Here is a 22,510-nt window from a genome sequence, read left to right as displayed (position 1 = left end):
CTTCTTTGGTGGTTGTCACAGGATCATCTGTCCCAGGGAATGTGTTTCCGCAGGCCAGCATGGGTCATAGTGACGACGGACGCCAGCCTATTGGGCTGGGGTGCAGTCTGGAATTGCCTGAAAGCACAGGGTGTGTGGACTCAGGAGGAGGCTCTCCTCCCGATAAATATTCTAGAACTGAGAGCGATATTCAACGCGCTTCAGGCGTGGCCTCAGCTGGCTTCGGCCAGATTCATAAGATTCCAGTCGGACAATATCACGACTGTAGCATATATCAATCATCAGGGGGGAACAAAGAGTTCTCTAGCGATGATAGAGGTTTCCAAAATAATTTGATGGGCAGAGACTCATTCTTGCCATCTATCAGCAATCTATATCCCAGGAGTGGAGAACTGGGAAGCAGATTTTCTAAGTTGTCAGACTTTTCATCCGGGGGAGTGGGAACTCCATCCGGAGGTGTTTGCACAATTGATTCATCAATGGGGCACACCAGAATTGGATCTGATGGCATCTCATCAGAATGCCAAACTTCCTTGTTACGGGTCCAAATCAAGGGATCCTCAAGCAGTACTGATAGATGCTCTAGCAGTACCTTGGTCGTTCAACCTGGCTTATGTGTTTCCACCATTTCCTCTCCTTCCTCGTCTGATTGTCTGAATCAAACAGGAGAGAGCTTTGGTGATTTTGATAGCACCTGCGTGGCCACGCAGGACTTGGTATGCAGACCTGGTGGACATGTCATCTCTACTACCGTGGACACTGCCGCTGAGACAGGACCTTCTCATTCAAGGTCCATTCCAGCATCCAAATCTAGTTTCTCTACGGCCTGGAGATTGAACGCTTGATTTTATCCAAGCGGGGATTCTCTGAGTCGGTCATAGATACCTTGATTCAGGCTCGAAAGCCTGTCACTAGGAAAATTTATCATAAGATATGGCGTAAATAGCTTTATTGGTGTGAATTCAAAGGATACTCATGGAGTAAGATCAGGATTCCTAGGATTTTGTCCTTTCTCCAAGAAGGATTGGAGAAGGGGTTATCAGCTAGTTCCCTAAAGGGACAGATATCTGCTTTATCAATTTTACTGCACAAGCGTCTGGCAGATGTTCCAGACGTTCAGTCGTTTTGTCAGGCTTTAGTTAGAATCAAGCCTGTGTTTAAACCTGTTGCTCCGCCATGGAGTTTGAATTTAGTTCTTCAAGGGGTTCCGTTTGAACCTATGCATTCCATAGATATTAAGCTTCCATCTTGGAAAGTTCTGTTTTTAGTTGCTATCACTTCGGCTCGAAGAGTTTCTGAACTATCTGCATTGCAATGCGACTCGCCTTATCTTGTTTTTCATTCTGATAAGGTGGTTTTGCGTACCAAACCTGGATTCCTTCCTAAGGTTGTTACTAATAAGAATATTAATCGGTAAATTGTTGTTCCTTCCCTGTGTCCTAATCCTTCCTCTAAGAAGGAGCGTCTGTTGCACAACTTGGACGTGGTTCGTGCTTTGAAGTTTTACTTGCAAGCGACCAAAGATTTCCGTCAAACATCTTCTCTGTTTGTTGTCTATTCTGGAAAACGTAGAGGTCAAAAAGCTACGGCTACCTCTCTCTTTCTTTTTGGCTGAAAAGCATAATCCGTTTGGCATACGAGACTGCTGGACAGCAGCCTCCTGAAAGAATTACAGCTCACTCTACTAGAGCGGTGGCTTCCACATGGGTTTTTAAAAATGATGCTTCTGTTGAACAGATTTGTAAGGCTGCGACTTGGTCTTCACTTCATACCTTTTCCAAATTTTACAAATTTGATACTTTTGCTTCTTCGGAGGCTATTTTTGGGAGAAAGGTTCTTCAAGCAGTGGTGCCTTCTGTTTAGCCATCTGTCTTGTCCCTCCCGTTCATCTGTGTCCTGTAGCTTTGGTATTGTATCCCACAAGTAAAGGATGAATCCGTGGACTCGTCGTATCTTATAGAAGAAAAGGAAATTTATGCTTACCTGATAAATTGATTTCTTCTATGATACGACGAGTCCACGGCCCGCCCTGTCAATTTAAGACAGATTATATTTTTTTGCTTTAAAACTTCAGTCACCTCTGCACCTTTTAGTTTCTCCTTTTTCTTCCTGTACCTTCGGTCGAATGACTGGGGGGTGGAGTTAAGGGAGGCGCTATATAGACAGCTCTGCTGTGGTGCTCTTTGCCACTTCCTGTTAGCAGGAGGATAATATCACACAAGTAAAGGATGAATCAGTGGACTCGTCGTACCATAGAAGAAATTAATTTATCAGGTAAGCATACATTTACTTTTTTCTTTCATGTGAGGGGTATTGTTTGCTTATGAGTTGTATGCTGTCTTTGGGAGATAGGGGTGATTTCCAATTTTATGGCAATAGCCCACTAATGACAGTGTTATAAGACCCCACTTTGGAAAGAGGAGGTTCTGCTCTATGTTTTAAAACCACTCTGAATTCATATCACTCCCTGTTTTATGGGGGGATAGGGGCCTTAAGTGTCCCCTTAACAAACACTGTACAGATGTCATTGCAGCATTACCATGGTGATCACTTGAAATTTAGAGGGGAATGTGACACCTCATTTAAAAGAAGGCAATTCCCTATTTCACATGAGGGGTCTAATACCCTTGTAAGATGCAGGTGTTCACTCTTAAAGTGACAATAACCTGCAGATGCACTTATAGGTACTGTTTCCCTGAAATGGAGGGGGTTGCTAACAGAGCCCCTATATCCCCCTTGTTTTTTGCTAGAGGAACAAGTGACCCCTCATATGAAAGGGCAAACACCCGTCTTTCAAATGGGGGGGGGGGTCACTTGTTCCACAAACACAAGAGGTGCTATATGGGGGCCCCCACCCACCTCAGGTCAAACTTAACTTTTATGAGCTGGTTATTGCCGCTTTAATGGTGATGAGCTGCATCTTACAGGGGCATGGAACCTCTAAATTAAAGGCGAAGACTCCCCTCTTTCAAGTGAAGTGTCTCTTGTGTCTGTAACATTTAATTTGAGGGAGGCAGGCAGGCTCTAACAGAACCCATATCTCCCCCCTGTTTGAGCTAAAGAGACAAGTAACCCCTCTTTCAAATAAGGGATCATGGGGGGGAGGGCGGGGGGATACTGGCTCTGTTAAATGCCCCCCTCACTAATGTTAAAGTGTTGCAGGTAATCACAATTTATATCGTGATCAGCTGCAAATTACAGGGAGTAGAGGTGCATGATGACAAAAAAAAAAGCTTCAACATAAGTTTTAATAGCTAGGTGATCACTGTGGTAATAGTGATGAATTTGTGTGAATAAATGTGCGTTTATTTGAGTATAGTCTCATGAGAGCCCCTATGTGCAAATTAAAGTATATAATGATACCCAAAGGCCCTTATTTATATGAGGATGACACCTTCTTTTAACTAAAGGGTTTATATAAAAAGAGCACACAATTGTTTATAACCTTATTTGTTACGTTTTTAACCCCTTTGTGGTGGAATAATAATAAATATGAAAATATTGTAAATATGAAATCACACGATCGTCAATGCGATTGTGTGATTTCAACGCCGGACTCAGATCATGGGGGACTGCCTATGCTGCTAGGCACCCACCCTCTAGGCCGATCCTTGCCTACGTCAAAGGGGGACGATGCAAAACACTGTATATGGTAGAATGTTCCATGACGTCCTAACGTCGTTAAAGCCCAGCACTGGAACTTCCTAACGGAGTAAAGGGGTTAATAAAAATATACATTTTGTTGTTAAGCTCTAATATGTCATGATATACAGTATACATAAAATAATGATATAGTTTGTATTGTTTGCTGAAAATAACATTATGTAATGTGTGGTTTGTCACTGAAAATGGCCTACAGTAGGGCTTAAATGTGATCAGCAACTAAAAACTCCAAAACAGAGCAGGACAGTGGTGGAAATGACTTAAAGTTTAAGGGATTAATTAAAGGGATACTAAACCCAATTTTTTTATTTAATGATAAACCTAAAATGGACTGGCTCCTAAGCTTTACATTACTGCTTTTTAAAGAAAGATAGCAAGAGAATGAAGAAAATTTGATAATAGGAGTAAATTAGAAAGTTGCTTTAAATTGCGTGCTCTATCTGAACCATGAAAAAAAAAAAATGGGTTTAGTATCCCTTTAAAGGGACACTGAACCCAAATTTTTTTCTTTCGTGATTCAGATAGAGCATGAAATTTTAAGCAACTTTCTAATTTACTCCTATTATCAAATTTTCTTCATTCTCTTGGTATCTTTATTTGAAATACAAGAATGTAAGTTTAGATGCCGGCTCATTTTTGGTGAACAACCTAGGTTGTCCTTTCTGATTGGTGGATAAATTCATCCACCAATAAAAAAGTGCTGTCCAGAGTTCTGAACGTAAAAAAAAGCTTAGATGCCTTCTTTTTCAAATAAATATAGCAAGAGAACAAAGAAAAATTGATAATAGGAGTAAATTAGAAAGTTGCTTAAAATTGCATGCTCTATCTGAATTATGAAAGAAAAAAATTGAGTTCAGTGTCCCTTTAAGTATAATTAAAAAAATAAATAAAAAAAATTGCAATATACTTTCATTATTTTATTTTGTCCCCTTCCTGTAGTTTAACTATGAAAATGGGTGTCTAAGTAATGGGCACTACCATGTTTGAACCTAGATTATATATATATATATATATATATATATATATGTACCAAAAAACATCAGATATATGTAGAAATATGTATTAAAGAATAGATAGAACATATTCTTTTTTTTGTGAAGAACATTGGAATGTGAAATATTCACATTTTCATGTCTAGTTAGCACACATGAGAATTTTCGATCAGGTTTGTGCGAGAGTGGGTTTCTTTTTCCTCCACAAGATATTCTTAGTTTGGCTATTTGCGCTTGTCGGGTTAGGGCGAGAGCGAAAATAGTTTACTTTTAATTCGTAATATCAGTGCAACAGACAAGCGAAAAAAGCTTACTTCTAGCACAATTAACCCTCAAACTGAAGTGTTCATTTGCGTTCCACTCGTAATCTGGCCCTTAGTATTTATTTACTGTTAAATAACCTTAAATTGCTGACAGAGAGCAAGATGTATATTAAAAAAAAATATTTTCCTTTTATAAAGGAGCAACACCATTTTTCTTTGTAAATAAAATGTTTTTTGCTTATATATATATATATATATATATATATATATATATATATATATATATATATATATATATAGTTCATTAAAGTTTTTTTGTTAACCTGTTCTTTTTTGTGTAATTTTAACAATTTCAACACACAGCTCATTCTAAGAAGCCAATGAGATTGATTGTTTTCTTTAATTTGACAGGGTACAAGGTAAATATGGCAAACTAAGCTTGAGATGTTGATACTTTTAAAATTGCAAATGTACATGGTCAGTATTTTTTATATTTGCTGTTTGTTTATTTACAGTTAGGCTAAGAGTGTTGAAGTGGCATTGTAAAAAGCTTTATTAGACAGTGTTCTTGCATTCTGCCATTAACAGCTGGCACCAAAACAAATTATGTTGACAACATCCTTTAAAGCCAGTGGGGACATATATTTTGCTTGCTGACTATGGAGCTCACACACAGACGCATACAAAAAATGCTTAATATGAAATATGCTGCAGTATATAAAACAAAGTATTCATAGTTTGTATCACTTGAACTGTTAAAATGTGGCTTTTGTATTTAATCCTTTACCTGCGGTGGCATGCTTTAATTTCTAAGGGACATTGTGCTCAAATATATTCTGTCATGCATGTGATCATGCATATATAAGAGCTACAGTTAAACATGTTGAAAATATTTGTTTGTTTTTTCACTAACAAAATGTGAAATAAAAGGTGTTAAAATGTAAACGAATACAGCAGAATCAGATGTGTATTTCCTGTGAATGGTCTCTGGCTTACAAGCATTACTTTGACTCACTCTTTGTGGCCCCTATGTAGGAACATGCATTTTTTAAAATAAAATACTCTGACTACAATGTCCCTTAACATATTATGCAAAGCTTTGTTGCTTTCAAATTGTGACCATTGGCTGTATTGTAACATTTTTTATTTTTTTTAATGAATGAATAAAGTCTTATCAAGATCTGGTGCAGCGTCTGGAGCCTGTGATTATGGAGTTGGAACGTCAAGGAAATATTCTAGTTATCTGTCACCAGGCTGTCTTGAGATGTCTGTTAGCTTATTTCCTGGACAAAAGTGCAGGTAAGCAACATCCTAGACTGTGTTAGGTAATAGAGCATCCTTTATAATAGCTGGATGCTAGAATGTGTAGTACTGTCATTTGCAGCAAAATGTTGTTCAAGTTTGCCTTTTTAGATTGTGTTTTTTTATTTTTTTATTAGCAGCCTTTAATACTTTTTTGAACGAATATTTAGCTTTTTTAAATCCTTCTTAATTCCATTTCTTTGTCTCCTCTATAACAGAGCATAGCTTCCTTAGTTCTAGAGTGAATTAAGGTTTATTATTCTGGAATTTATGTACAGATGTCACAAAAGTTGATATGAGGTGACTGTATCAGCATAATTATCTTAATTGTCATTGCTATTACCAAAAATACTCCAATTGGTGGATTTGAAGCAATTCTTTAATTTCTTAATATACTGTCCTTTGTCCATAAATGCACTGATTTTACTTCAGATTTGATAGATTTTAACTTTTGCTTATTCAAAGGGACAAGATTAATAAGTGAATGATCAGAATTGCCAAGCAAAGTACGAGAAACAGCCTGATATGCATTTTTAATTACACAGTAGCAGTGTTCCAACATCTTTCAATTGCGAGTAGAACATTTAATAAGTTGTTCATATTTATGAAGATATATATATATATATATATATATATATATATATATATACACACACTCACGAACACTCACAGGAACGAACAATCGGCTCAATAGTATTGTTAGCCTGTTCTAAGACGATTTACCACCTGGGTGCAGCTTCTTTTAGCCCAGTAATGCTTTTCACTGAGCAGAACTTTCCTGTGGTATATCAGTCTGATTCCGCCTATTACGGTCAGTCCAGCGCCAAAATACCAAGCAATTCCTCTCTGAACAAGGAATACAGCAACCCCAGACGATCGTTTCAGCCTTCATTGGGCCTCGTCAGTGAGGTGTAGCCATATTCCTCTAAGCAGACTGAGCAAGGAGTCCACATCTGGTTTCCCCTTTTTCCCATAGGGAGACTAAATACACACAGAGAAAAGCACACTCACAGGAACGATCAACCGGTTCAATAAGACGTTGTTCCTGTTGTAAGACGTTGACTCCTTGCTCAGTGAGCTTAGAGGATTATAGCTACACCTAACTGAAGAGCCCAATGAAGGCCAAAACGATCGTCTGGGGTTGCTGTGTTCCTTGTTCAGAGGGGAATTGCCTGGTATTTCGCCACTGGACTGACTAATAGGCGGGATCAGACTGATATACTACAGGAAATTTCTACTCTGTGAAAAGCATCACTGGGCTAAAAGCTGCACACAGGTGGTAAATCACCATAGAACAGGCTAACAATGGCATTGAGCCATTTGTTTGTTCCTGTGAGTGTACTTCTCTCTGTGTGTATTTAGTCTCCCTATGGAAAAAAGGGGCAACCAGACGTGGACTCCTTGCTCAGTGTGCTTAGAGGAATATAGCTACACCTCACTGATGAGGCCCAATAAAGGCCAAAACAATTGTCTGGGGGTTGCTGTGTTCCTTGTTCAGAGAGGAATTGCTTGGTATTTTGGGGCGGGAAAAATCACCATAATAGGTGGGATCAGACTGATATACTACAGGAAAGTTCTATGATATATATATATATATATATATATATATATATATATATATATATATATCTTTTTCAAGATACAATGAGTCCACGGATTTCATCCTTACTTGTGGGATATTGCCTCCTGGTCAGCAGGAGGAGGCAAAGAGCACCACAGCAGAGCTGTATAAGTAGCTCCTCCCATCCCTCCCAACCCAGTCAATCTCTTTGCCTGTGTTAGTGATAGGAAGAGGTAAAGTGAGGTGTTAGTTTAGATTCTTCAATCAAGAGTTTATTATTTTTAAAATGGTGCCAAAGGGTGCTATTTTACTATAGGTTGTAGCTGTATTCCTTGTCAGCCTCTAGAGTAGAGCTACAGGTGGCTTTAAAGCAATGGAAACTCGTGGGGTTTTACCCTCACTGCGCCTCCCATACTTCTGGATTGATTTTCTTAGCAGATAGTAACTAAGACCCTTCTGTGTCCACAGAACTACAGGAGGGAGAAGACCTCTTGATCCTGTGAGACGTGTCATACTGTCGCTCAGCATAGAGGTAAGTGCAGTCTTTATTTTTCTGGGCAACTTGCTATCTCAGAAATGGCTGTACTTTTTCTGTTGCGAAAAAAAACATAGGCTCTCTGGAAGGGCTTTCCTTGCTAACAGAGTGTGGGTTCTCATGTGGCAATGTCAACCGACACTGTAGCTTTATATTGTCAAAAGCTATATTCCTTGCTGCATTTTATTTTAGAAAAAACACAAAATGTTTACTGGCTAATGTGTACTGGCTGACGCTGAGGATTGTTACCGGAGACTCCGGTTTATGGTCGTTTATTTCGTGGCACTAGGTGGATTTTTATTGCATGCCTTGCCCCTGCCTAAAAACATGTCTGTCGGCTTATCAATATATTGTAGACGACGGCGTTCTTCTCAGGTTTGGGCGACGCCCATGAAGGGCGGGGCTTCCTTTGGCTTGCTGGGGCTGGAAAGAAGCCGTGCAGCGTACATTCACTTCCGGAAAGTCCCGACTGTTGGTAAGTGCCATCAGCAGTGACACCACGACCCCATGGTTGCGAGTTAAACAAGCGGTCTTGGACGTCGTAGGATCAAGGTAGGCGCCTCAGCAGAGCTGTTGAGGTGAGGTGCTCTTTCCTTACTTGTATCTGAAAACACAAAAGGTTGTTAATTGTTTTCATTTTGCAAAGGCGCAGTACTTTGTCAGAATCTCTTGCACTGACAAGTTTTTAGCTCAGTTAAGCTGCGTATGTTTTGCCCATAATTTAAGTTACAATTTTTTTTTATTTTTTTTTAAAGAGACAAAACCAATTCTTTATTTCTTTCATGTAATTAGCAAGAGTCCATGAGCTAGTGACGTATGGGATATACATTCCTACCAGGAGGGGCAAAGTTTCCCAAACCTTAAAATGCCTATAAATACACCCCTCACCACACCCACAAATCAGTTTTACAAACTTTGCCTCCTATGGAGGTGGTGAAGTAAGTTTGTGCTAGATTCTACGTTGATATGCGCTCCGCAGCAGGTTCTTTATAAAGTTCTAAATATATGTATTCAAACATTTATTTGCCTTGACTCAGGATGTTCAACATTCCTTATTTTCAGACAGTCAGTTTCATATTTGGGATAATGCATTTGAATCAATCATTTTTTCTTACCTTAAAAAATTTGACTTTTTCCCTGTGGGCTGTTAGGCTTTCGGGGGCTGAAAATGCTTCATTTTATTGCGTCATTCTTGGCACAGACTTTTTTGGCGCAAAATTTTTTTCTGTTTCCGGCGTCATACGTGTCGCTGGAAGTTGCGTCATTTTTTGACGTTCTTTTGCGTCAAAAGTGTCAGCGTTCCGGATGTGGCGTCATTTTTGGCGCCAAAAGCATTTAGGCGCCAAATAATGTGGGCGTCTTATTTGGCGCTAAAAAAATATGGGCGTCACTTTTGTCTCCACATTATTTAAGTCTCATTATTTATTGCTTCTGGTTGCTAGAAGCTTGTTCACTGGCATTTTTTTCCCATTCCTGAAACTGTTATTTAAGGAATTTGATCAATTTTGCTTTATATGTTGTTTTTTTTCTATTACATATCGCAAGATGTTCCACGTTGCAACTGAGTCAGAAGATACTTCAGGAAAATCGCTGCCCGGTGCTGGAGCTACCAAAGCTAAGTGTATCACTTTTGGTATCTGTTCCTTCAGCTGTTGTTTGTATTAAATGTTATGACAAACTTGTTAATGCAGATAAAATTTCCTTTAGTACTGTTACATTACCTGTTGCTGTTCCGTCAACATCTAATACTCAGAGTGTTCCTGATAACATAAGAGATTTTGTTTCTAAATCCATTAAGAAGGCTATGTCTGTTATTTCTCCTTCTAGTATACATAAAAGTCTTTTAAAACTTCTCTTTTTTCAGATGAATTTTTAAATGAACATCATCATTCTGATACTGATAATGGTTCTTCTGGTTCAGAGGTTTCTGTCTCAGAGGTTGATGCTGATAAATCTTTGTATTTGTTCAAGATGGAATTTATTCGTTCTTTATTTAAAGAAGTATTAATTGCATTAGAAATAGAGGATTCTGGTCCTCTTGATACTAAAACTAAACGTTTAAGGTTTTTAAATCTCCTGTAGTTATTCCAGAAGTGTTTCCTGTCCCTGATGCTATTTCTGAAGTAATTTCCAGGGAATGGAATAATTTGGGTAATTCATTTACTCCTTTTAAAACGTTTTAAGCAATTATATCCTGTGCCATCTGACAGATTAGAGTTTGGGACAAAATCCCTAAGGTTAATGGGGCTGTCTCTACTCCTGCTATATTTTTAGCGGATGTTGCTGCAGCTTCAACTTTTTGGTTAGAAGCTTTAGCGCAACAAGTAACAGATCATAATTCTCATAGCATTATTATTCTATAACATGCTAATTATTTTATTTGTGATGCCATCTTTGATATCATTAGAATTGATGTCAGGTATATGTCTCTAACTATTTTAGCTAGAAGAGCTTTATGGCTTAAAACTTGGAATGCTGATATGTCTTCTAAGTCAACTTTGCTATCCCTTTCTTTCCAGGGTAATAAATTATTCGGTTCTCAGTTGGATTCTTTTATCTCAACTGTTACTGGAAGGAAGGGAACTTTTTTACCACAGGATAAAAAATCTGAGGTAAATTTAGGTCTAATAATTGTTTCTTTCATGTAATTAGCAAGAGTCCATGAGCTAGTGACGTATGGGATATACATTCCTACCAAGAGGTGCAAAGTTTCCCAAACCTCAAAATGCCTATAAATACACCCCTCACCACACCCACAATTCAGTTTTACAAACTTTGCCTCCTATGGAGGTGGTGAAGTAAGTTTGTGCTAGATTCTACGTTGATATGCGCTCCGCAGCAAGTTGGAGCCCGGTTTTCCTCTCAGCGTGCAGTGAATGTCAGAGGGATGTGAGGAGAGTATTGCCTATTTGAATTCAATGATCTCCTTCTACGGGGTCTATTTCATAGGTTCTCTGTTATCGGTCGTAGAGATTCATCTCTTACCTCCCTTTTCAGATCGACGATATACTCTTATTTATATACCATTACCTCTGCTGATTTTCGTTTCAGTACTGGTTTGGCTTTCTACAAACATGTAGATGAGTGTCCTGGGGTAAGTAAATCTTATTTTCTGTGACACTCTAAGCTATGGTTGGGCATCCTTGACTCAGGATGTTCAACATTCCTTATTTTCAGACAGTCAGTTTCATATTTGGGATAATGCATTTGAATCAATCATTTTTTCTTACCTTAAAAAATTTGACTCTTTTTCCCTGTGGGCTGTTAGGCTCGCAGGGGCTGAAAATGCTTCATTTTATTGCGTCATTCTTGGCGTAGACTTTTTTGGCGCAAAAATCTTTCTGTTTCCGGCGTCATACGTGTCGCCGGAAGTTGCGTCATTTTTGACGTCCTTTTGCGCCAAAAATGTCGGCGTTCCGGATGTGGCGTCATTTTTGGCGCCAAAAAGCATTTAGGCGCCAAATAATGTGGGCGTCTTATTTGGCGCTAAAAAATATGGGCGTCGCTTTTGTCTCCACATTATTTCAGTCTCATTTTTTCTTTGCTTCTGGTTGCTAGAAGCTTGTTTATTGGCATTTTTTCCCATTCCTGAAACTGTCATTTAAGGAATTTGATCAATTTTGCTTTATATGTTGTTTTTTCTCTTACATATTGCAAGATGTCTCACGTTGCATCTGAGTCAGAAGATACTTCAGGAAAATCGCTGTCTAGTGCTGGAACTACCAAAGCTAAGTGTATCTGCTGTAAACTTTTGGTAGCTATTCCTCCGGCTGTTGTTTGTATTAATTGTTAATGCAGATAATATTTCCTTTAGTAATGTACCATTGCCTGTTGCAGTTCCTTCAACATCTAAGGTGCAGAATGTTCCTGATAACATAAGAGATTTTGTTTCTGAATCCATCAAGAAGGCTATGTCTGTTATTTCTCCTTCTAGTAAACATAAAAAATCTTTTAAAACTTCTCTTTCTACAGATGAATTTTTAAATGAACATCATCATTCTGATTCTGATGACTCTTCTGGTTCAGAGGATTCTGTCTCAGAGATTGATGCTGATAAATCTTCATATTTATTTAAAATGGAATTTATTCGTTCTTTACTTAAAGAAGTACTAATTGCTTTAGAAATCGAGGATTCTGGTCCTCTTGATACTAATTCTAAATGTTTAGATAAGGTGTTTAAATCTCCTGTGGTTATTCCAGAAGTTTTTCCTGTTCCTAATGCTATTTCTGAAGTAATTTCCAGAGAATGGGATAAATTGGGTAATTCATTTACTCCTTCTAAACGTTTTAAGCAATTATATCCTGTGCCGTCTGACAGATTAGAATTTTGGGACAAAATCCCTAGAGTTGATGGGGCTATTTCTACCCTTGCTAAACGTACTACTATTCCTACGTCAGATGGTACTTCGTTTAAGGATCCTTTAGATAGGAAAATTGAATCCTTTCTAAGAAAAGCTTATCTGTGTTCAGGTAATCTTCTTAGACCTGCTATATCATTGGCTGATGTTGCTGCAGCTTCAACTTTTTGGTTGGAAACTTTAGCGCAATAAGTAACAGATCATGATTCTCATAATATTATTCTTCTTCTTCAACATGCTAATAATTTTATCTGTGATGCCATTTTTGATATTATCAGAGTTGATGTCAGGTTTATGTCTCTAGCTATTTTAGCTAGAAGAGCTTTATGGCTTAAAACTTGGAATGCTGATATGGCTTCTAAATCAACTCTACTTACCATTTCTTTCCAGGGTAACAAATTATTTGGTTCTCAGTTGGATTCTATTATCTCAACTGTTACTGGTGGGAAAGGAACTTTTTTACCACAGGATAGAAAATCTAAGGGTAAAAACAGGGCTAATAATCGTTTTCGTTCCTTTCGTTTCAACAAAGAACAAAAGCCTGATCCTTCATCCTCAGGAGCAGTTTCAGTTTGGAAACCATCTCCAGTCTGGAATAAATCCAAGCCTTCTAGAAAGGCAAAGCCAGCTTCTAAGTCCACATGAAGGTGCATCCCTCATTCCAGCTCAGCTGGTAGGGGGCAGGTTACGTTTTTTCAAAGAAATTTGGATCAATTCTGTTCACAATCTTTGGATTCAGAACATTGTTTCAGAAGGGTACAGAATTGGTTTCAAGATGAGACCTCCTGCAAAGAGATTTTTTCTTTCCCGTATCCCAGTAAATCCAGTGAAAGCTCAAGCATTTCTGAATTGTGTTTCAGATCTAGAGTTGGCTGGAGTAATTATGCCGGTTCCAGTTCTGGAACAGGGGATGGGGTTTTATTCAAATCTCTTCATTGTACCAAAGAAGGAGAATTCCTTCAGACCAGTTCTGGATCTAAAAATATTGAATCGTTATGTAAGGATACCAACGTTCAAAATGGTAACTGTAAGGACTATCTTGCCTTTTGTTCAGCAAGGGCATTATATGTCCACAATAGATTTACAGGATGCATATCTGCATATTCCGATTCATCCAGATCATTATCAGTTCCTGAGATTCTCTTTTCTGGACAAGCATTACCAGTTTGTGGCTCTGCCGTTTGGCCTAGCTACAGCTCCAAGAATTTTTACAAAGGTTCTCGGTGCCCTTCTGTCTGTAATCAGAGAACAGGGTATTGTGGTATTTCCTTATTTGGACAATATCTTGGTACTTGCTCAGTCTTTACATTTAGCAGAATCTCATACGAATCGACTTGTGTTGTTTCTTCAAGATCATGGTTGGAGGATCAATTCACCAAAAAGTTCATTGATTCCTCAGACAAGGGTAACCTTTCTGGGTTTCCAGATAGATTCAGTGTCCATGACTCTGTCTTTAACAGACAAGAGACGTCTAAAATTGATTTCAGCTTGTCGAAACCTTCAGTCACAATCATTCCCTTCGGTAGCCTTATGCATGGAAATTCTAGGTCTTATGACTGCTGCATCGGACGCGATCCCCTTTGCTCGTTTTCACATGCGACCTCTTCAGCTCTGTATGCTGAATCAATGGTGCAAGGATTACACAAAGATATCTCAATTAATATCTTTAAAACCGATTGTACGACACTCTCTAACGTGGTGGACAGATCACCATCGTTTAATTCAGGGGGCTTCTTTTGTGCTTCCGACCTGGACTGTAATTTCAACAGATGCAAGTCTCACAGGTTGGGGAGCTGTGTGGGGATCTCTGACAGCACAAGGGGTTTGGGAATCTCAGGAGGTGAGATTACCGATCAATATTTTGGAACTCCGTGCAATTTTCAGAGCTCTTCAGTCTTGGCCTCTTCTGAAGAGAGAATCGTTCATTTGTTTTCAGACAGACAATGTCACAACTGTGGCATACATCAATCATCAAGGAGGGACTCACAGTCCTCTGGCTATGAAAGAAGTATCTCGAATTTTGGTTTGGGCGGAATCCAGCTCCTGTCTAATCTCTGCAGTTCATATCCCAGGTATAGACAATTGGGAAGCGGATTATCTCAGTCGCCAAACGTTGCATCCGGGCGAATGGTCTCTTCACCCAGAGGTATTTCTTCAGATTGTTCAAATGTGGGAGCTTCCAGAAATAGATCTGATGGCGTCTCATCTAAACAAGAAACTTCCCAGGTATCTGTCCAGATCCCGGGATCCTCAGGCGGAAGCAGTGGATGCATTATCACTTCCTTGGAAGTATCATCCTGCCTATATCTTTCCGCCTCTAGTTCTTCTTCCAAGAGTAATCTCCAAGATTCTGAAGGAATGCTCGTTTGTTCTGCTGGTAGCTCCGGCATGGCCTCACAGGTTTTGGTATGCGGATCTTGTCCGGATGGCCTCTTGCCATCCGTGGACTCTTCCGCTACGACCAGACCTTCTGTCGCAAGGTCCTTTTTTCCATCAGGATCTCAAATCCTTAAATTTAAAGGTATGGAGATTGAACGCTTGATTCTTGGTCAAAGAGGTTTCTCTGACTCTGTGATTAATACTATGTTACAGGCTCGTAAATCTGTATCCAGAGAGATATATTATAGAGTCTGGAAGACTTATATTTCTTGGTGTCTTTCTCATCATTTTTCTTGGCATTCTTTTAGAATTCCGAGAATTTTACAGTTTCTTCAGGATGGTTTAGATAAAGGTTTATCCGCAAGTTCTTTGAAAGGACAAATCTCTGCTCTTTCTATTCTTTTTCACAGAAAGATTGCTAATCTTCCTGATATTCAATGTTTTGTACAAGCTTTGGTTCGTATAAAACCTGTCATTAAGTCAATTTCTCCTCCTTGGAGTTTGAATTTGGTTCTGGGGGCTCTTCAAGCTCCTCCGTTTGAACCTATGCATTCATTGGACATTCAATTACTTTCTTGGAAAGTTTTGTTTCTTTTGGCAATCTCTTCTGCCAGAAGAGTCTCTGAATTATCTGCTCTTTCTTGTGAGTCTCCTTTTCTGATTTTTCATCAGGATAAGGCGGTGTTGCGAACTTCTTTTGAATTTTTACCTAAAGTTGTGAATTCCAACAACATTAGTAGAGAAATTGTGGTTCCTTCATTATGTCCTAATCCTAAGAATTCTAAGGAGAAATCGTTGCATTCTTTGGATGTTGTTAGAGCTTTGAAATATTATGTTGAAGCTACTAAGTCTTTCCGAAAGACTTCTAGTTTATTTGTTATCTTTTCCGGTTCTAGAAAAGGCCAGAAAGCTTCTGCCATTTCTTTGGCATCTTGGTTGAAATCTTTAATTCATCTTGCCTATGTCGAGTCGGGTAAAACTCCGCCTCAAAGGATTACAGCTCATTCTACTAGGTCAGTTTCTACTTCCTGGGCGTTTAGGAATGAAGCTTCGATTGATCAGATTTGCAAAGCAGCAACTTGGTCCTCTTTGCATACTTTTACTAAATTCTACCATTTTGATGTATTTTCTTCTTCTGAAGCAGTTTTTGGTAGAAAAGTACTTCAGGCAGCGGTTTCAGTTTGAATCTTCTGCTTATGTTTTTCATTAAACTTTATTTTGGGTGTGGATTATTTTCAGCAGGAATTGACTGTCTTTATTTTATCCCTCCCTCTCTAGTGACTCTTGCGTGGAAAGATCCACATCTTGGGTAATCATTATCCCATACGTCACTAGCTCATGGACTCTTGCTAATTACATGAAAGAAAACATAATTTATGTAAGAACTTACCTGATAAATTCATTTCTTTCATATTAGCAAGAGTCCATGAGGCCCGCCCTTTTTTTGTGGTGGTTATGATTTTTTTGTATAAAGCACAATTATTCCAATTCCTTATTTTATATGCTTTCGCACTTTTTTCTTATCACCCCACTTCTTGGCTATTAGTTAAACTGAATTGTGGGTGTGGTGAGGGGTGTATTTATAGGCATTTTGAGGTTTGGGAAACTTTGCCCCTCCTGGTAGGAATGTATATCCCATACGTCACTAGCTCATGGACTCTTGCTAATATGAAAGAAATGAATTTATCAGGTAAGTTCTTACATAAATTATGTTTTTCGTTCCTTTCATCACAACAAGGAACAAAAGCCTGATCCTTCATCCTCAGGAGCGGTATCAGTTTGGAAACCTTCTTCACTTTGGAATATATCCAAGCCTTATAGAAACCCAAAGCCAGCTCCTAAGTCCCCATGAAGGTGCGGCCCTCATTCCAGCTCAGCTGGTATGGGGCAGTTTACGTTCTTTTCAAAGAAATTTGGATCAATTCCGTTCACAATCTCTGGTTTCAGAACATTGTTTCAGAAGGGTACAGAATTGGCTTCAAGTTAAGGCCTCCTGCAAAGAGATTTTTTTCTTTCCCGTGTCCCAGTAAACCCAGCAAAGGCTCAAGCATTTCTGAAATGTGTTTCAGATCTAGAGTTGGCTGGAGTAATTATGCCAGTTCCAGTTCTGGAACAGGGGCTGGGGTTTTATTCTATCTCTTCATTGTACCAAAGAAGGTCAATTCCTTCAGACCAGTTCCGGATCTATCAATATTGAATCGTTATGTAAGGATACCAACATTCAAGATGGTAGCTGTAAGGACTATCCTGCCTTTTGTTCAGCAAGGGCATTATATGTCTACAATAGATTTACAGGATGCATATCTGCATATTCCGATTCATCCAGATCACTTTTAGTTTCTGAGATTCTCTTTTTTAGACAAACATTACCAGTTTTGTGGCTCTACCGTTTGGCTTAGCATCAGCTCCAAGAATTTTTACAAAGGTTCTCGGTGCCCTTCTGTCTGTATTCAGAGAACAGGGTATTGGTATTTCCTTATTTGGACAATATCTTGGTACTTGCTCAGTCTTCACATTTAACAGAATCTCATACGAATCGACTTGTGTTGTTTCTTCAAGATCATGGTTGGAGGATCAATTTACCAAAAAGTTCATTGATTCCTCAGACAAGGGTAACCTTTTTAGGTTTCCAGGTAGATTCAGTGTCTATGACTCTGTCTTTGTCAGACAAGAAAAGTCTAACATTGATATTAGCTTGTCAAAACCTTCAGTCACAATCATTCCCTTTGGTAGCCTTATGCATGGAAATTTTAGGTCTTATGACTGCTGCATCGGACGCGATCTCCTTTGCTCATTTTCACATGCGACCTCTTCAGCTCTGTATGCTGAACCAATGGTGCAGGGATTACACAAAGATATCTCAATTAATATCTTTAAAACCGATTGTACGACACTCTCTCTGACGTGGTGGACAGATCACCATTGTTTAGTTCAGGGGGCTTCTTTTGTTCTTCCGACCTGGACTGTAATTTCAACAGATACAAGTCTTACAGGTTGGGGAGCTGTGTGGGGGTCTCTGACGGCACAAGGGGTTTGGGAATCTCAGGAGGTGTGATTACCGATCAATATTTTGGAACTCCGTGCAATTTTCAGAGCTCTTCAGTCTTGGCCTCTTCTGAAGAGAGAGTCGTTCATTTGTTTACAGACAGACAATGTCACAACTGTGGCATACATCAATCATCAAGGAGGGACTCACAGTCCTCTGGCTATGAAAGAAGTATCTCGAATTCTGGTTTGGGCGGAATCCAGCTCCTGTCTAATCTCTGCGGTTCATTTCCCAGGTATAGACAATTAGGAAGCGGATTATCTCAGTCGTCAAACGTTGTATCCGGGCGAATGGTCTCTTCACCCAGAGGTATTTCTTCAGATTGTTCAAATGTGGGAACTTCCAGAAATAGATCTGATGGTTTCTCATCTAAACAAGAAACTTCCCAGGTATCTGTTCAGACCCCGGGATCCTCAGGCGGAGGCAGTGAATGCATTATCACTTCCTTGGAAGTATCATCCTGCCTATATCTCTCCGCCTCTAGTTCTTCTTCCAAGAGTAATCTCCAAGATTCTGAAGGAATGCTTGTTTGTTCTGCTGGTAGCTCCAGCATGGACGGATTCTTTTCGGATGGCCTCTTGCCAACCGTGGGCTCTTCCGTTAAGACCAGACCTTCTGTCGCAAGGTCCTTTTTTCTATCAGGATCTCAAATCTTTAAATTTAAGGGTATGGAGATTGAACGCTTGATTCTTGGTCAAAGAGGTTTCTCTGACTCTGTGATTAATACTAAGTTACAGGCTCGTAAATCTGTATCTAGAGAGATATATTATAGAGTCTGGAAGACTTGTATTTCTTAGTGTCTTCTCATCATTTTTCCTGGCATTCTTTTAGAATTCCGAGAATTTTTTTACAGTTTCTTCAGGATGGTTTAGATAAAGGTTTGTCCGCAAGTTCCTTGACAGGACAAATCTCTGCCCTTTCTGTTCTTTTTCACAGAAAGATTGCTAATCTTCCTGATATTCATTGTTTTGTACAAGACTTGGTTCGTATAAAACCTGTCATTCAGTCAATTTCTCCTCCTTGGAGTTTGAATTTGGTTCTGGGGGCTCTTCTAGCTCCTCCTTTTGAACCCATGCCTTCATTTGGACATTAAACTTCTTTCTTGGAAAGTTTTGTTTCTTTTGGCCATCTCTTCTGCCAGAAGAGTCTCTGAATTATCTGCTCTTTCTTGTGAGTCTCCCCTTCTGATTTTTCATCAGGATAAGGCGGTGTTGCGAACTTCTTTTGAATTTTTTTCTAAGGTTGTATATTCTAACAACATTAGTAGAGAAATTGTGGTTCCTTCATTATGTCCTAATCCTAAGAATTCTAAGGAGAAATCATTGCATTCTTTGGATGTTGTTAGAGCTTTGTAATATTATGTTGAAGCTACTAAGTCTTTCCGAAAGACTTCTAGTCTATTTTTCATCTTTTCTGGTTCTAGAAAAAGCCAGAAAGCTTCTGCCATTTCTTTGGCATCTTGGTTGAAATCTTTAATTCATCATGCCTATGTCGAGTCGGGTAAAACTCCGCCTCAAAGGATTACAGCTCATTCTACTAGGTCAGTTTCTACTTCCTGGGCGTTTAGGAATGAAGCTTTGGTTGATCAGATTTGCAAAGCAGCAACTTGGTCCTCTTTGCATACTTTTACTAAATTCTACCATTTTGATGTGTTTTCTTCTTCTGAAGCAGTTTTTGGTAGAAAAGTACTTCAGGCAGCGGTTTCAGTTTGAATCTTCTGCTTATGTTTTCATTAAACTTTATTTTGGGTGTGGATTATTTTCAGCAGGAATTGGCTGTCTTTATTTTATCCCTCCCTCTCTAGTGACTCTTGCGTGGAAAGATCCACATCTTGGGTAGTCATTATCCCATACGTCACTAGCTCATGGACTCTTGCTAATTACATGAAAGAAAACATAATTTATGTAAGAGCTTACCTGATAAATTAATTTCTTTCATATTAGCAAGAGTCCATGAGGCCCACCCTTTTTGTGGTGGTTATGATTTTTTTGTATAAAGCACAATTATTCCAATTCCTTATTTTATATGCTTTCGCACTTTTTTCTTATCACCCCACTTCTTGGCTATTCGTTAAACTGATTTGTGGGTGTGGTGAGGGGTGTATTTATAGGCATTTTAAGGTTTGGGAAACTTTGCCCCTCCTGGTAGGAATGTATATCCCATACGTCACTAGCTCATGGACTCTTGCTAATATGAAAGAAATGAATTTATCAGGTAAGTTCTTACATAAATTATGTTTTTTGCTTGCTTTTCTGTTAATCATGGATTCAGATGTTATTCAAACTGTTTCATGTGTTTGGATGCCACTGTGGAACCTCCTGTTCCTTTTTGCCCTTCATGCGTTGAGAGGGCTTTGCACTATAGAGACCAAATAATTTTTGATAAATCTTTGCCTAAAGCGGATGCTTCTCAAGAGTCTACGGATGAAATGCAGAGTATCCCGCAGCTTTCTCCCCAAGCGTCACAGCCTTTAACGCCCGCTAAGGAGGTGCCATGTATTTCACCAGTTTCTGCAGCATTTACATTAAAAGACATTGCTGCAGTGATGTCTTCTACTCTTTCTGATGCGTTATCTAACTTTCCCATATCGCACGGCAAGCGTACATGAAGGGACAATTGTGTAGTCAATGCTGCTTCTGATTCATCTCCTCCCAGAAAATAAAAAGTCCAAACAGAGAGGGCGACAGAGTAATTTTCGTTCCTTTCGAAATTTCAAGGGAGTCCCCTCTTCCTCTTCCACTAAACAGGAAGCTAATTATTCACAAGCCAAGTCCACTTGGAGACCCAACCAGTCTTGGAACAAGGGTAAACGATCCAAGAAGCCTGCTGCTGCTACCAAGTCAGCATGAAGGGTCGGCCCCTGAGCCGGGACCGGATCTAGTAGGGGGCAGACTCTCTCTCTTTGTCCAGGCTTGGATAAGAGATGTTTAGGATCCCTGGACACTGGAAATTGTGTCTCAGGGGTATCAGTTGGAGTTCAGAAATTCCTCCCCCAGAGGAAGGTTTCTTCTTTCTCAATTATCTGCAGACCAGATAAAGAGAGAGGTGTTCTTACGTTGTGTAAGAGACCTCTCCTCCATGGTAGTACTATGTCCCGTTCCGGTACTGGAACAAGGACAGGGGTTTTATTCAAATCTGTTTGTAGTTCCCAAAAAGGAGGGAACGTTCCAACCTATTTTAGACCTCAAAAGTCTGAACAAGTTTCTCAGAGTTCCATCTTTCAAGATGGAAACCATTCGTACCATTCTTCCATTGATCCAGGAGAGTCAAATTATGACTAACGTGGATCTAAAGGATGCATATCTTCATGTTCCTATCCACAGAGATCATCACCAGTTCCTGAGGTTTGCCTTTCTGGACAAGCATTTTCAGTTTGTGGCTCTGCCTTTTGGTCTGGCCACGGCACCCAGAATTTTCACAAAGGTTCTAGGGTCTCTGCTGGCAGTTCTAAGGCCACAGGGCATTGCAGTGGCGCCTTATCTGGACGATATTCTGATCCAGGCGTCATCTTATCAGTTAGCAAATTCGCATACCGACATTGTCCTATCCTTCCTGAGGACTCACGGGTGGAAGGTGAATCTGGAAAAGAGTTAGCTAGTTCCACAGACAAGGGTTCCTTTCTTGGGAACTCTAATCGACTCTCTGTCCATGAAAATCTTTTTGACGGAGGTCAGAAGGTTAAATATTCTGAATACATGCCGAGCCCTTCAGACCAATCCTCGGACGTCAGTGACTCAGTGCATGGAGGCAATTGGATTGATGGTAGCGGCAATGGACATCGTTCCATTTGCTCATTTTCATCTCAGACCTCTGCAACTGAGCATGCACAGACAATGGAATGGAGATTATACAGATCTGTATTTTCCAACCTGATTCTCAGATGGGGCAGGCTGGAATTGGATCTCATGGCATCTCGTCAGAATGCCAAGCTTCCGAGATACGGGTCCAGGTCGAGGGATCCCCAGGCCGAGCTGATAGATGCCTTGGCAGTGCCTAGGTCTTTCAGCCTAGCTTATGTGTTTCCTCCATTTGCTCTTCTTCCCCGGGTGATTGCTCGAGTCAAACAGGAGAGGGTGTCGGTGATCCTCATCGCTCCTGCGTGGCCTTGCAGGATTTGGTATGCCAATCTGGTGGGCATGTCATCTTGGTCACAGTGGAAGCTGCCTTTGAGGAAAGACCTCATTCAGGGACCCTTCCATCATCCGAATCTAGTTTCTCTGCAGCTAACTGCTTGGAGATTGGAGATTGAACGCTTAATTTTATCTAAGCAAGGGTTTTCTGATTCGGTCATTGATACCTTGATTCAGGCACGTAAGCCTGTTACGAGGAAAATTTACCATAAGATATGGTGTAAATATCTTTATTGGTGTGAATCCAAGGGCTACTCATGGAGTAGGGTTAGGATTCCCTG

The 22,510-nt window shown here is 39.6% G+C and overlaps 1 protein-coding gene across 2 annotated transcripts in view; it reads left to right on the top strand.

Moving 5' to 3' along the window:
• The window catches only part of PFKFB2 (6-phosphofructo-2-kinase/fructose-2,6-biphosphatase 2), a 137,595-nt gene that overhangs the window by 67,082 nt on the left and 48,003 nt on the right, over window positions 1-22,510 (top strand). For both annotated transcript variants that reach the window (XM_053706583.1, XM_053706582.1), the window contains exon 12: window positions 6,088-6,217. In XM_053706583.1, coding sequence (XP_053562558.1) covers window positions 6,088-6,217 — 130 coding nt within the window. The remainder of the gene's footprint in view (window positions 1-6,087; window positions 6,218-22,510) is intronic.

This window comes from Bombina bombina, chromosome 3 (genome assembly GCF_027579735.1).
Source record: "Bombina bombina isolate aBomBom1 chromosome 3, aBomBom1.pri, whole genome shotgun sequence".
NCBI lineage: Eukaryota > Metazoa > Chordata > Amphibia > Anura > Bombinatoridae > Bombina > Bombina bombina.
This window is presented reverse-complemented; position numbering and strand designations above follow the sequence as displayed.